The sequence below is a fragment of the Hippopotamus amphibius genome, chromosome 2, assembly GCF_030028045.1.
Source record: "Hippopotamus amphibius kiboko isolate mHipAmp2 chromosome 2, mHipAmp2.hap2, whole genome shotgun sequence".
Taxonomy (NCBI): domain Eukaryota; kingdom Metazoa; phylum Chordata; class Mammalia; order Artiodactyla; family Hippopotamidae; genus Hippopotamus; species Hippopotamus amphibius.
In genome coordinates, this window is record NC_080187.1 from 88,510,076 (window position 1) to 88,526,174 (window position 16,099).

The 16,099-nt window shown below is 32.4% G+C and overlaps 1 protein-coding gene across 6 annotated transcripts in view; it reads left to right on the top strand.

Annotated features, from left to right (window-relative positions):
* The window catches only part of ZDHHC21 (zinc finger DHHC-type palmitoyltransferase 21), a 68,566-nt gene that overhangs the window by 23,793 nt on the left and 28,674 nt on the right, over nt 1-16,099 (top strand). For all 6 annotated transcript variants that reach the window (XR_009051405.1, XM_057722623.1, XM_057722624.1 and 3 more), the window contains one exon: nt 1,246-1,384. Coding sequence is in view for 5 of the 6 variants with exons in the window: in XM_057722623.1 (XP_057578606.1) it covers nt 1,246-1,384 (139 nt within the window). In the remaining variant the exon portion in view is untranslated. The remainder of the gene's footprint in view (nt 1-1,245; nt 1,385-16,099) is intronic.

Below are 16,099 nucleotides of genomic sequence, written 5' to 3' on the forward strand. Positions count from 1 at the left end.
GCTTTAGATTTGGAGGTCAGTTCTCTGATGACCTCAAGATTTACTCTATTTTTGGCTCTGATCACTCTTTCCAAGAAATTTGTTACCAAAAGAACTCTTACATGTAGATTATCTTAGTGTTTCTTAAAGTTCTGTGCTTAAGAAGAATGCCATGATCATAGCAGTTATTTCTCAAATTTTGGGGGCACAGGAAGGATGGGACAAGGAGAAGTCATCTTTCAAGCAACAGCTATTGAAGAGTATTTTTGAGTGCATATAGAAGCACCCTTCTGTGGTAGCCCTGCTTGCAGATAAAAAAACACAGAAAGTTTTCTTATTTATGAAGCATGAACTCTTCAGTCTAAGAAATGCCTCTTCCACGTTTTCTGTTCAGTTATATATCTGATTTTAAAAAATAGTTAGACAACACTCCTTTAAAATAACTATTTAAGTTAGGAATTTGACCCTATTTATTTTTTTTTCAAACAGTGGCAGTATAACAGTACGTTGAAATGAAAACATTAGTGAAAGGTAATTTGTAGTTTTAAACTAGAGTTTTTTACTGGCATTGTAAAATATTTTGAAAATTTAGGTACAATAAATAACTTTGGAATAATACAATATTCAGGTTGCATTACTCTTGATTATTTGGGGGTTATAACAATCTTTTTTCCTGGTTGTGGTTCACTGTTGTATTGGTGGAAATGTAGCTCTAAGAATTTATAAACACTTTTGAATATGTTTATTTTCAGCAACCAAGGTTAGATTTTTAGAAGTAAGAAAAACTGTGAATGCTTAGCAGTATGTCAGAGTGGCAGGTTTAAGTTATTTTACTTCATATTCAAATTGGTCTCCACAGCCAGCATGCCCCGATGGAAGAGCAGTATACAGAAGAGGGTTCTTGTTCTCTTGACCACTGTCTCTCCTAACTGTACATCCTCTGGCAAGTGTCCTAACTCCTTTGTTCCTTTTTTTGTATCAGTGAAGCATCTGTTCTTCCTGCCTCGCTGGGTTGTTGTTGAGTTGAAGGGGAGTCATATACGGGACTTCTTTGAAAAGTAGAATGTGCTTTACAAATGTGAGGTGGCATATTTATGTCATATCTTTTCTTATGTATTCTTTGCTTTTAGGTTTGAGTGACTTTAGCTTATCTTCATGAAGTAAAACACATATGAAGTTGTGTTTATCTCTAGTTTTACTATCCTAAAGTTAACATCTTATTAAAGTTTGAAATATTTTTTCTTTTTCCTTTTTTGTTTTCTTCAGGATTAACAATTGTGTTGGTGAAGATAATCATTGGCTTTTTCTGCAGTTGTGTTTCTACACTGAACTTCTTACTTGCTACGCACTGATGTTTTCTTTCTGCCACTATTATTACTTTCTTCCACTAAAAAAGCGTAACTTGGTAAGAAATGTTTATATCTACTAATGTTACAGCAACTATAGTATACAGTTATTAACATATGGTGCTTTTAAGTGTAGAAAATTGAAAACAAAAACAATGAACATAAACCCTCAAATTGGTGCATTTTAAAATATATTGAAATTGAGAAAGTGGACGCTATTCTGACATTGCCTTTTAACCAAATCTATTTATGATTATTTATTAGTATTGACTTCTTTAAAAAGCAACATATTAGATATTTCAATATATATATTTTGGTTTACAAATATCTACAATAATGAAAAAATAAATAAAAAAGATATCTACAATAATGAAAAGCAAAGTGAAAAATGTTAGCTTCTTGTTTCTTTTTAGGAATAAAAACAGACGTGTTTAATTCTTAAAGGTTCTCAAAGGAACATTAAGTTCTTGAGAGAAAGGATTTTTTTTCCCCTGACTTTTAACAGTAGTGATAAGATGAATTTGCAGGATGCCTTAAAAAGTTATTGTATATACCGTTTGAGGCAATGCTTTTCCTGTTTTTAGAGGAACTACAGCGGATGTCAGTAAGGTTTGCCCAGAATGGTGGTGGGGTTGGTAAGAGCATCAGGTAGGAGTTTTATGTCTTGACTATATATCAACACTGTGATGTGGGCATGTGATTTTAATTCTCACTTAAATGCTCACAACAGCCACATGAAGTGGCATGATTTCCCCCCGTTTTTATAGATGAGGAAACAGACTAATAGAAGTTAAATAAGTAGTTACTGAAGATGTGAAGCTAGGAAGTGATTATTCAACTGATTTTAGTTGTAGAGCTGGGATTCAAACCTGATTTTGTCTTTTCTGAATCGTATCTTGTGTGCTTTGTGTGTAGAACTGGTATTTGAGCCTGATCCTATGTGTCATTTAGACCTAGATTGTTTTTAAAATGCTTTCTGTGTGTGTGTGTGTGTGTGTGTGTGTGTGACAGAGAGAGAGAGAGAGAGAGGATGCGCAAGTGTGTGTGTGTGAGGAAACAAGGTAGAGAAGGGGAGAGGGAAGAAGGAATAGAATCCTTGATGGAGAAGGGTGTGTTTCTTTCCTATTTGTATCATTTTATACTGTTTAAATCTTTTTTATTAAAAACAGCAAGTTCAGTGGTGGTACATACAATTAAATTTTGTAATAAGAGAGCAATTGAGAGATGGTCTTTAAGTTCTGTGTATTTAGATCTTTTTCGTACACGATAATTTTGTATAATTAAAAGAGGATATTTACCGTTGTTGCTTGGTGACATATATTAGTGGGGCCTTGTGGTAATTCTGCTTATTAAATACGGAGTGAGCAATTAAAGTTAGATACTAATAACTGAAAAAAGTTCAAAAGAGAGAACTGTAAATATAGGTGTTTGACATTATCACACTGAGAATTTAGTGCATGCTAGTACTATAGTTTTAGAAATGTTTTATCTGATTTGTAGATTAATTTCCTTTTTTATGCTTTCTCATATTTTAATTTTACTTTCTAGTAAGACCAGGTATAAAAGAAGAGTCACCCAAAACATCCAGATCAAAAGCTCTAATGCAATAGCAGCTAGTATTTAAAGAGTCATTTAGGGTCGACAAGGCACTTTTTCTGCACGTGTCATTTCTTTTAATTCCCACAACAGCCGTGTAGGGTGGCCTAGTCATGAGTGTGACTTTAAAGCCAAACTCCTTGGGTTTGAATCTCAATTATAGATTAATTTCTGATATAATTGATATTGTAGTTAAAATATGTTATTGGTTATACATATTCTTCCAAGAGTAACTTGTTTAAATAGATTGAGCCTAATAAGAAAAGCATTAAAATAAAAATTTACCAATAAGATTAAGGCCAGAATGTTTTAAAAATTGAGAGAGAGGTGAAATTTAGTGGTGTTAATGAAAGGCTAATAGAGCTTCTCTAGGAGGGAATGCATTATAGTATAGTGGAGGGACTGGCAAACTATGGGTGTTGGGATAGATTTGACCCTCTACCTGTTTTTAATAATAAAGTTTTGCTTGAAACACAGCTACTCTCATTTGTTTACATATATTTACTATCGCTTTTGTGCTACAACAGCAGAGTTGAGTAGTTGTGACAGAGGCATATGGGCCCAAAAGCCTAAAATATTAAGTTTCTGGCTCTTTATGTTGCATTTGCCAACTTTTGGTAGTGGAAAGATCTTGATTTTATAAACAGACACACCTGGAATTAAGCCTCGCTTTTCTTATTTTGAATATAACCTTTGACACATCCTTTACCTTTTGCAATGTCCACTTCTGAAAAACATGAATAGTAATGAGATCAAATGAGATAACATGTAAAAGTACTCCATAGTTAATAGACTTTCAATTTATGTTGCATTTGATTTTAGTGAAAGCTCTCAGAAGGAGGGAACAGTTTTTCTTTTGCCTATTAATTTCTATGAAAATTTTACAGACTGTTTAACAGTATTACTGGGAGATCGGTGACAGATTAAAGAAATTGCAATACTTAAATAAGAATATAATGGTAATATTTAGCTGAAGGATTAAGACATTACAAATTACAAAGTGATTTGTCTCTCCAAATGAAAGGTAGAAACTCTGGAAAAATTACTATCATTTAGAGGGAAGATTGCTTTTTTTTTTAAATGGAAAAACTGATTACAGGTGGTACTAATATATGAATATTTAGAAATATGTACATAGACATGTATTTACGTGCATAATGAGTGTTGACAAAAGAATAACAGCATAGTAAAAGTTTATTAAGAGATTTAAAATCTAGGAAGAAAATATAAAAAGTCAGTACAAGCTGGGTTTTAAAAATTCAAACCTAATTTTCATAAGACCAATCACTTGTAGAAACAATATAGGTGATTTTTAGTTTTTAAAAAATCATAATTATTAGTCAGTAGGATTACCAAATGAAAAGAAAATAATTAGCTATATCATGTTGTTTGTAATAAAACTACTTTGATAATAGCAGTAAATTACAAATACTTCTGGGGACCTGACAGAGTTCTTTTAGCTACTAGTGCTGAGCAGGAATTGTTCAAGTCTTGTAGTATCCTTGTTGTATTAGAGATAATGAAATTGAAACCCAAAGGACATGTTACGACATTTCCAAGATCATTTGGTATCCTATTGAGGAGTGCAGTGTATTTTAATCCTGTTTATGGTATGTTTTCTGAATGAAGTGATTCGAGTATTTTTAAGTTAGGTATATGGAGAGGAGAACTTTACCAAAATGTTATCCAGTATAAGGAAGACTATTTTGTTTGACTAATACTGTTTTTATATAGTCTATTTATTATTGGTGTCTCTAACTTACTTAAACTTATTAGAGTAAAGCTAAATTCTAGGACCAGAGTTATAACTAAACCTGGAGAAAATATTTTATAATTTATATAACCCTAAGTATTCCAAGGATATGAAGCAAAACAAATGCTCAATAGTACTTAGTATTCATTGAAGTCAATTTTAATCATTTCAATAATTTAGATGTTGATAATTTAAATCTATGTTACCAGGTGCATACACTCTTAGAATTCTAATATTGTTCTAATGGATTGACTCTTGTATCATTTTAAATTATACCTTTTTATCTGTAGTAATTATTCTTGCCTTACAGTATTTTTCTTTATTATTAATTTAGCTATATCAGCTTTCTTTTGGTTAGTATTTTCATGGTATATTTTTTTCAGTCTTTTTACTTTCCATCTTTTTCAGTTATGTCTTGTCAGTGTGTCTTGTAAACACCAAATATTTCCTTTTTTTTTTGTGAGTCTAGTTTGATAATCTTTGTTTTCTAATTGAAATAGTCCATTTTTAATTACTGCGACTAATATTAATCTTGTCATCTTACTATTTATTTTCTACTTGACCCATCTGTTTTTTGTTTCCATTTTTCTCTTTTCCTTACTTGCTTTGAAATTTTCAATTAAAAAAGATTTCCAATTTATTCCTTCTGATGGTGTTTGTACCTTTACTCTTTTTAAAATGGCTTTCCCAGAGATCAAAAAATTCTTGGTTTTCTGAAGTTTAGTATAAATTGGTACTTTAAACATTGCCGAAATAATAAATATAGTGGCCTTAGAACCCCTCCTATCATCATCATTTTTGGTATTATGGGAGCATAAAATAGATGTAGAACTAAAACTCATAACAGCAAGACGTAATTGTTGTCATTTGTATATTGTGTTGTAATGCATATGTTGTATGAAGTCAGTATTTGTTTAGAGTTTTCCACATATTGATGCTTTTTCTAGTCCTTTGTGTCTTCATAAGTTTCTAAGCTTCTTTCTGGGAGTATTGTTTTCTGACTCTTGGAAATGTACTGGAACAAATTCTCCCAGTTTTGGTTCACCTGGAGATATCTTTATGTCTCTTTCATTTTTGAAGGATTTATTTGCTTGGCATAGAATTATAGGTTTGGAGTTATTTTCAGATTTTAAAAGATGTTATTTCCTTTCTCCTGGTTTCCATCATTTCTGTTGTAAAGTCAGTTGTTAGTTTTATTGTTCCTCCATTGAAGTAATGTATCTTTTCTCTGACTGCTTTTATGATTTAGTTTTTTATATTATTTGGGCTTTGTTGAGGAATAATTAACATATAAATTTATAAGATACTTGAATTGTGCATTATGATAACTTGATATATGTATACACTTTGCAAGAATTTCCCCATCTAGTTAATTAACACATCCATCACCTCACATATTAATCTTTCTTTTTTATGAGAACATTTAAGTTCATCTCTCAAATTTCAGTTGTACAATGAGGTGATAAAGCAATGGTCTCCCTGTTTTACATTAGGTCCTTGGACCTTATTCATCTTATAGCTAAAATTCGTACCCTTTTACCAACCTCTCCCTATTTCCCTCAACCCCAGCCTCTGGCAACTACTTTTCTACTCTCAGTTTCTGTGCATTGAACTTTTATCTTTTTTTTAACTCCACAGATAAGTGATAACATTTGGCTTATTTCAGTTGGTATAATGCCATCAAGGTGCATCCATGTTATCGCAAATAGCAGAGTTTCCTCCTTTCTCATGGCTGAGTAATATTCCATTGTGTATTTTCCATTCCATTGTGTACAGCATCTTTTTTACCATTCATCCATTGATAGATAATTAGGTTGCTTCCATATCTTGGCTGTTGTGAATAATACTGCAGTGAACATGAGAGTGCAGGTATCTCTTTGACATCCTGTTTTCATTTCCTTTGGATATATACCCAGAATTAAAATTGCTGGATCATATGGCAGTTCTATTTTTAAATTTTTGAGGGGCCTCCGTACTGCTTTCCATAGTGACTGCACCAATTTACATTCCCCCCAACAGTATAAAAGGGTTTCCTTTTCTTCACATCTTTGCCAACACTTACCTTTTATCTTTTTGATGATAGCCATTCTAATCTAACAGATGTGAGGTGATATCTCATTGTGGTTTTGATTTGCATTTCCCTGATGATTAGTGATGTTGAGTACCTTTTCACATACCTGTTGGCCATCAGTATATCTTCTTAGGAAAATGTCTGTTCAGGTCCTATGCCCATTTTTTAATCAAAAAAATTGTTTTTCTGTTGAGTTGTATGAGTTCTTTATATATTTTGGATATTAACCCCATGTTAGATATATGATTTGCAGATATTTTTTCCCATTACATAGGTTGTCTTTTCATTTTGTTGGTGATTTCCTGTGTTTTGCAGAAGGTTTTTAGTTTGATGTAGTCCCACTAGTTTATTTTGCTTTGGTGGCTTTGCTTTTAGTGTCAAATCCAAAAAATCATTGTCAAGACCAACCTCGAAGAGCTTACCCAATATGCTTTCTTCCACCAGTTTTATGGTTTCAGGTTCTACATTCAAGTCTTTGATTCATTTCGAGTTGATTTTTTGTATAGTATAAGATAGTAGTCCAGTTTCATTCTTTGCTTGTGGCTGTCCAGTTTTCCCAAGACCATTTATTGAAGGGACTATCCTTTCCCTACTGACTCTTCTTGGCTCCTTTGTCATAAGTTAATTGACTATATTAGAGTGGGTTTTTTTCTGGACTGTCTATTCTGTTCCATTGTTCTAAGTGTCTTTTTATGTCAGTATACTATTTTGATTACTATAGCTTTGTAATATATTTTGAAATCAGGAGATGAGATGCCTCCAGCTTGGTTCTTCTTTCTTAAGATTGCTTTGGTTATTTGAGATCTTTTGAGGTTCCATACAAATTTTAGGATTGTTTTTTCTATTTCTGTGAAAAAATGCGGTCAGAATTATGATAGGGATTGTGTTGAATCTGTGGATTGCTTGGGCAGTATGTCCATTTTAAGAATATTTATTTTTTCCCATCTATGAGCATGGAAGAGCTTTCCATTTATTGGTATTGTCTTCATTTTCTTTAATCAGTGCCTTCACTGTACAGATCTTTTACCTTGCTGGTTAAATTTATTCCTCGGTATTTTATTCTTTTTGATACAATTGTAAATGGGATTGTTTTCTTAATAACTTTCTGATAGTTTGTTATTAGTGTATAGAAATGCAACTATGCAACTGATATTTGTATATTAATTTTGTATCCTGCAACTTTATGAATTTATTTATTAGTTCTGACAGTTTTTTGGTAGAGTCTTTAGGTTTTAAATATGTAATATCATGTTACCTGAAAATAATGTCAGTTTTACTTCTTCCTTCTAATTGGATGTCTTTTGTTTCTTTTGCTTGCCCAATTGTTCTGATATCCAGTGTTGAATATTGGTGATGAGAGTGGGTGTCTTTGTCTCATTCCTGATCTTAGAGGAAAAGCTTTCAGCTTTTTACTGAGTATGATGTATCTGTGGACTTGTCGTAAATGGCCTTTATTATGTTGAAGTATGTTCCCTCCTATACCAAGTTTGTTGAGAGTTTTTATCGTGAATAGATGTTGAATTTTGTCAGGTGCTTTTCTGTGTCTATTGAAATGATCATATGATATCTGTCCTTCAGTTTGTTAATGTAGTGTATCACACTGATTGATTTGCAGATGTTGAAGCATCTTTGCATTCCTGGAATTAAATCCCACTTGATCATGGTGTATAATCCTTTTAATGTATTTTTGAATTTGGTTTGCAAATATTTTGTTGAGGATTTTTACATCTTTATTCATCAGGGATATGGGCCTATAATTTTCTTTTGTTTTAGTGTTGTCATCTGGTTTTGTATCAGGTTAAGGCTGGCCTTGTACAATATTTTTGGAAGTGTTCGCTCCTCTTCAATTTTTTTTGAAAAATTTGAGAAGGATTAGTGTTAATTCTTTGAATGTTTGGTTGAATTCATCCATGAAGCCATTTGGTCCTGGACTTTTCACTGTTGGAAGTTTTGATTACTGATTCAGTCTTCTTACAAGTAATTGGTCTGTTCATATTTTCTGTTTCTTCTTGATTTACTGTTGGTAGATTGTTTCTAGGAATTTATCAGTTTCTTCTAGGCTGTCTAGTTTGTTAGTATATAAGTTTTCGTAGTAGTCTCTTATGATCCTTTGTATTTGTGTGGTATCAGTTGCAATATCTTCTCTTTCATTTCTGATTTTATTCATTTGAGTTCTCTGTCTCTTTTTTTTTTTGTGAATATAGGTAAAGGCTTGTGTATTTTATTGTTTAAGAAAACCAGGTTTTAGTTTCCTTGATCTTTTCTATTGTCTTTTTAGTCGCTATTTCACTTATTTCTACTCTAATCTTTGTTTTTTTCCTTCCTTCTACTTTTTGGCTTATTTTGTTCCTCCTTTTCTAGATCCTTGAGATAAAAAGTTAGTTCAAGATCTTTCTTTTTTCTTAATGTAGGCATTTATAGCTATTAACTTCCCTTAGAACTGTCTTTGCCGTATCTCATAAATTATGGTATGTTGTATTTCCATTTTCATTTGCCTCAAGATATTTTTTAGTATCTGTTTTGATTTCTTCTTTGGCCCACTGTTTGTTCACTAGTATGTTGTTTAATCACATATTTTTGAATTTTCTAGTTTTCTTATAATTGATTTCCAGTTTCGTACCATTGTGGTTGGAAAAGATGCTTGATATGATTTCAGTCTTCTTAAAGTTATAAAGATTTGTTTTGCTGCCTAATATATGATTTACCCTGGAGAATGTTTCCTGTGCACTTGAGAAGAATGTGTATTCTACTGTTGCTCTTTAAATGTTAAGTCCATCCAGTCTAGCGTGTAGTTTAAGTCTGGTGATTCCTTATTGATTTTCTATCTAGATGATCTATCCATTGTTGAAACTGAGGTATTAAAGTCCCTTACTATTATTATAATGCTGTCAAGTTCTCCTTCAGGGTTGTTAATATTTGCTTTATATATTTAGGTGTTCTTGAGTTGCATGCATCATATTTACAATTATTACATCCTCTTGTTGGAGTGACCTCTTTATTGTTTTATATTTACCTTCTTTGTCTCTTATTACAGTTGTTGGCTTAAGTCTATTTTGTCTGATATAAGTATAACCACCTCTGCTTTCTTTTGGTTTTCATTTGCATGGAATATCTTTTTCCATCCCATTACTTTCAGTCTGTGTGTCCTTAAAGCTGAAGTGAATCTCTTGTAGGCCCTCTATAATTGGATCTTTTTTTTTTTTAACCCATTCAGCCATTCTTTTTGTTTTGACTGTAGAATTTAGTCCTTTTATATTTAAAGTAATTATTAATAGGTATGGACTTACTATTGCCATTTAAAAAATTGTTTTCTGGCTGTTCTGTAATTCCTGTGTTCCTTTCTTCTCCTCTTGCTTTCTTTGTTTGTTTTTTGGTGATTTTCTGTAGTGCTGTGTCTGATATATCAATATAAGATTTGCTCAGCTAGTTTCTGGATTTCATTCAAAGGGAATTGTTGCATACTTAATAGTAGATTCATTGTGTCTGTGGGAAGAGTTGAGTTCAGGAGCCTTCTCTGTTGCCATCTCGGGACTGGAACGCCTATGATTTCGTTTTTGTATTTAACAGTTACTCTATGATGTTCTTCATTGCTGTTTTCTTTGCATTTTTCCTGTTTGAGAGTTTATATACCTTCTTAAATCTGTGGCTTAATGACATTCCTAAGTTATGGGCATTTTTTGGCCTGTGTCACTTCAACTGTTACTTCTGCCCAAGTTTCTCTCTTACATTTGTGGGATTCTAATTATATGCACATGAGATCTCACTGTACTGCATAACTTTTGCAGTCTTTCCTGCATTTTTCCTTTTTTTTCCCCTCTGTCCTTCAGACTGGGTATTTTCTACTGACCCCTCTTCTGATTTACTGCTCAACTCTCCTGCTTTGTTTAATCTACTGTCAAGCCCTTCTGTTGAGTTTATTAATTCAGTTATTATATTTTTCACTGTTAGAATTTCTATTTGACTTTTTTCCCCATAGATCACTTCTCTGGTTAAACTCTTCATTTGTCATCTAAATTTTTGAATGTTTTAACGAAAGTTATTTTAATGTTTATGTCTGATAACTTCAGTGTTAAGATCTACTTGTGGGTCTGTTTCTGTTGTCTTTTTTTTTCTTCTCTCTTTTAGTTTCCAGATATTTTGTCCTTTCTTTTGATATCTCTGATAAGTTTTGTTAGATACTGGGCATTTTATGTGACAAATTGTAGAAGAGCTGATTGATACTTTCTTTTTGAAGATATGATTTACTTCTCTTTGTGGACGGTCAATAAGAGAAGGCTCATCTTGATCCAGACAAGAATTTGTATAATAAATATTTCTAAGGCTACATAACAGAACATTGGTCTTAATACAGCAGTTCTTTTGAAAATGACATTTACAGTGTTTATTGAGACTTTGTAAGGATTTATGATTTGGGGTTTTATGCCTTCTCCTTGTTGTTTCCCCAGCTCTGTAGAATTGCAGAAAGCTCCGAGCCTCCACTTCTACTTGACCTTTAATATGTACTGTTTTTGAGTTGGCAAGTACCTTTAGGTAAAAACCAGTGTGGAATGTAGGAATCACCTTAGTACATTTCTACCTTTTCTGGGATTTTGGTCCTTTAAGTCCTGGCTAGTTTGGCTACTTCCCAGTGTCTTCAGTCAGCTGTTTATTTATCAATTAATTGGATTTTATCTGGCTTTTAGTAATGTTCTTATTGATAGGGTTAGTTTCATACAATCTCTTCCCTCATAGGTGTCATTGGCAGTAATATTTTATTTAAAAATTTCTTCCTGGGCTTCCTAGGTGGCGCAGTGGTTGGGGGTCTGCCTGCCAATGCGGGGGACACGGGTTCGATCCCTGCTCTGGGAGGATCCCACATGCCGCGGAGCAACTAAGCCCATGTGCCAAAAAAACAAACAAACAAAAATAAATAAATAAAAATTTCTTCCCAAGTGATTTTAATCATTGCTTCCTAACTATACAACTCCAGGAGACAACACTCATGTCATAATCTATGTAAACAACATCCTGTGGAACTGTGCAGAACAATACTCTTATAGCCTTAAGGTTTGAGAACTGTTGTGCCGTAGAAAATGAAACTGGTGATGGACTTTATAGTATTGGTAGAGAGTAACCAGATAGAGAGATGAAGGAAGTCATTTCTGGACAAGAGAATAACAAAAGGCTTGAGGCAGTTAAGTGGAAATTGGTTTTAAGATCACATTTGTTCTAAGATACTAATAAACTCTATAGCAAATATTTTTAAAGCTAAATAATAGAAAATTGCCCTTACTTATGGCAGTTTTTTTTGTGTGTGATGACACTTATTATATATTTTTTTACAAGGTGGAAAATTGCCAGTAATTTCAGTACAAAAGTCACTATTGGCATTTTTAAAAAGTAATGTTTTGTAGTGGAATATTCTTCAAACAATCCTGCCCCATTAGTTTTTCCTGAGTCCTTGCCTGTTTCTCTTTCATTTTTCTCTAAAACAAACAGACCAGAAAACTATATCCAGCTCTTTATTTTGTGTGTAAAGTTGTTCATAAAACTTGTTATTCTTTCCATTATTGGGGCTTTGGTATAAAGATCCCCAATATCCCTAATTTTCTTTGGAGATTGTGTTACTGATTACTGTGCTTCTTTCTTATGGAGAAAAAAGTACAATTAAAGTATGCCATGGACTTTGACCCTATATTCTGTCAGCCAGAGGAAGTGAAAGATTTAGTCTGCATTTTTGTTTATACCCTTTCAGGTAGATAGATGGCAGCAAAGTATCTTTCCTTAAGTTCTAAAGCTGAGTGCTTAGTCTCTGGGTGGGAGAAGAAAGCGTTAACAACTCTTACTTAGGTTTTTGTTTCTTTTCTTTTTTAACGTGAAAGTGTTTACTCATTAAACAAAAGAAAAAATGGACTGACTTTTAAACTTTGTAGTGATGTCACTTAACCTGTATTTAGTAGAAAACTGGTACTTTAGTGGTTAAATACATGGGAAAGAAAGAGTTGAGAGAAAGCAGGCTGTTCACAAACTCTGGGAAATAAAGGGTTTGGGACCTGATTTTCTTCCCTTTCTCTCTTCTCTTGGCTTTCTCTTTTCAGGGGAGTACTTTCTCTGCTGAATCGTTTTAATTGCTTTGCAATAACCCCATCTTTTTTGAAAGTAACATAGCGCTTTTTAGATTTCTTCTTAATCTTTACTTTTAAAATAGCCACCTATCATGGACTTTAAAGAATTTATGTGTTTTTACTATGTGAAGTTTTGAGGAAATTCTTAAATGTATCTTTTAGTCAGAGAAAGAGTTAATAAGAGGTAAGGAAGATAAGGAATTTATTCATCATGAATCAATACCCAAAATAAGGATTTATTTTTATGCTGTAAATATTGATTTATATCCTAAGTCTTATAAAGAAGGCCTATAAACCTAAGAGGGATTAATATTACCATCGTCTTTGTAAATAGTAACTAAAAAAAAAAAAACCTCTAAATTCTCAGTTAATGTTGACAAAAATTCATATTTAGAAAATTGTGGAAACGTAAGTAATAGGTATCTTCCTAAATAAATAGGGATAAATAAAACATTTTTAGTTAGTCTCACAAAATCCAAAATTAATAAAGATTATAAGCTTGGAGATATTTGGAGAAGTTTTTCAAATGTTAATTGTCAAATCAGTTTGACCATCATTTGTATGCCACTATGATGTTAACTTTTATTTAAAATCCTCTTGAAACTAATGTCTTGCTTTAAGTAGTTGTTGGGATGAAAATCATTTTAAAGATTTCAAAAAGTGTAGAGTGGGGAGTGACTTGGCATTTTAAATGAATAAAGTGGATAGATACTAAAGAAAATAAATTTTCTTTTGCCAAAGTCTATATTTGACTATTTTTCACAGTTATTTTAAATGTTTATAAGCAAATGCCTGGTCATTTGGCATATTATTAAATTACAAAAATGTATTTCATCTTATTATATGCTAGTTGTTTACCAAAACCATTATTAGAAAATTATAGTATTTTAATTAAATATGAAGGAAGGTATCATTATAATTATGGAGTATACTTTCTAAAGTTTATTATTTATTGATCCATGAATATTTCATTAGTCATGTATTTCAGGATTTTTACTTTATATTCTTGATTTGTAAGGATTGGATTAATGGTAAATGTCAACTTATTTGAAATATCCTTGAGAGGATAAGTAGTATGGTTCCCATTGTACAGAAAAGGTACTGAGATTCAGAGAGGTCCAATATACTTGTCTAAGCAGAGAATTATCCCACTTTGGCAGAGGTGTGATTTGGGCCCATTTCTGTCTGTCTCTAAGTCAGTGTTCTTTCTGTAGTATCAGGCTATCATTTCACTTTTTACACTTTTCCCTGAGGAAATTTTTTAGCCGTTTAAAAAATAGTCAAGCATCACAAAATCTCCTCTTCAGGGAAGCTTAGTTAATCTCCTGATTGGTAAATTCATACTTTGCTATTTTCATTTCTCATTGAGGCAGTACATTTTTAGTAGTTAATCTCATGTAAAGACTGTCAAAATACATCTTTTAAAGGCATTTTAGTAGGTTAAAAATATTTTTAAAATTATGTACCTGCTGACAATCACATATTGTAGGCAATACTGTCTCTACTTTCTTTCTATGTGAGAAAATGAGGTGGTTTTCTTTCTTTAAAAATTTGTAGCTATTAGTGTAGAGCTTATGCAGCTAATCATTTGTGACATAGTTCTAAAGTTACATCGTTTAAATTGTTTTTAGATGAAGTAGATTCTGATAATTTCCAGTTGATTCTTTTGTATCTATTTTTATGTGAAGGGCGAAAACTAGTATACTAATTGCAGTTAAGGCTATGGGAGAGTGACAGAAGTAGGGAAGGAATGGAGGGAACCTCAGTAAAGGACATGCTGCCAATATTCAGAAAAGGAAAATAAATAATGTTTAGCAGTCCAGCCAACACTTCGGCTAGGAAGATACATTATTATTATTCCAATTAGCCCCTATCTAATAGTGTTGCTAGGGATTTGATGTCAGATAGAACCATGCCACAGAGTTATTTGCATAGCCTTTTGGCTAACAAAGAATAGAAGTAGCCAGAGGACTTGGTTGCAGGTAGCTTTGAATGTTAGTAAAGCTCTTTATAATTTAGTTTAATCTTCTTATATAGTCAATCTTAAAGTATCCTGAGTACTTCTGTTATTTATTGCTATTTGAAAAAATGATTTAGCTTTACTCAATATTTATATAGGGTCCTTTATTGCAGACACTTTAGAATGAGTAAAATTACTGGAATATGTATTTAGTTTATTTTTGGCAAGAATAGTCAAGAATAGCCAAGAGTAGTGTGGAATTAAGATAAATATGAAATGGAAATTATCTCATTAGCAAGTATAAAGGTAATTCAGTGTTTTTGTCTGTGTGTCCTGAAATGCTAGTGGAGTAGCATCCCTTGGTAAATTTTTCTTTCCCTTTTTCTTTCTTTCTTTCTTTTTTTCTTTTCTTTTCTTTTTTCTTTTTTGGCCTGGAAGATAGATATGGTGTCAGATATATAATTAGTTTATGTTTGATAAAAAAAAAAAACAACAAAAAACCCCAGTATAAGAATACCCTATTATTCTAACAGTTGTCAATTCTGTATGTCATATATCCCTGTGCTTTTTTCTGACAGATGAAACAAAGAAACCTTATGCTAAATCTTGATCTTGCCTTGCAGCACCAGGTCATTAAATTTTATATGGCTAATTATTTATAAATATTATAGCCCTTAGTGTAAAAATTTAGCAGTTTTATTTCTCTGTGAGAATGTTTCAGTCACTGTTGAGTTTAAGTGGTTAAACTCTGGCAGCAATTTTATTGTCTCACTCATCTTCTACTTTTATCAAATTCTGTAGCACTGTATTACATGGTTAATGTAGCAAGAAAATATGGTATCTTGTTTTTTTATTGAACTGCTTTAACTTTTCTAGAGTTTTTACTGCTAAAAGATGGGAAGGCGGATGAAGTGATTTTTCTGAAATATTTTATCCTCAGCCATGAACCTGGCAGTCAGGTGCCCGTGACATTTGTTCCCTAAGAAAGCATTTATATCTGTATCAAAATTTAATGCATAGTTCTGATCACTCAGCGACAGCCATGAGTCAGGTATGAATAGTGATTTTTTTCATTTACATATTAATTTCCGTTAGGATTTAATGAGACTGAAAAAAGTACTTTTTACTGGGGGTGCTGGAGGTAAGAGGGATATACAGAATAATCCTGTAACTTCTTTGCCTGCAGTTTTGAGTGTAATGATAAAACTTCAGCTTGAGGGCCCGTTTCAAAAAGTGCTGACAACCATATAGACATGGCAGGATTTTACTTTAAGCAAGAATAACTGCCAT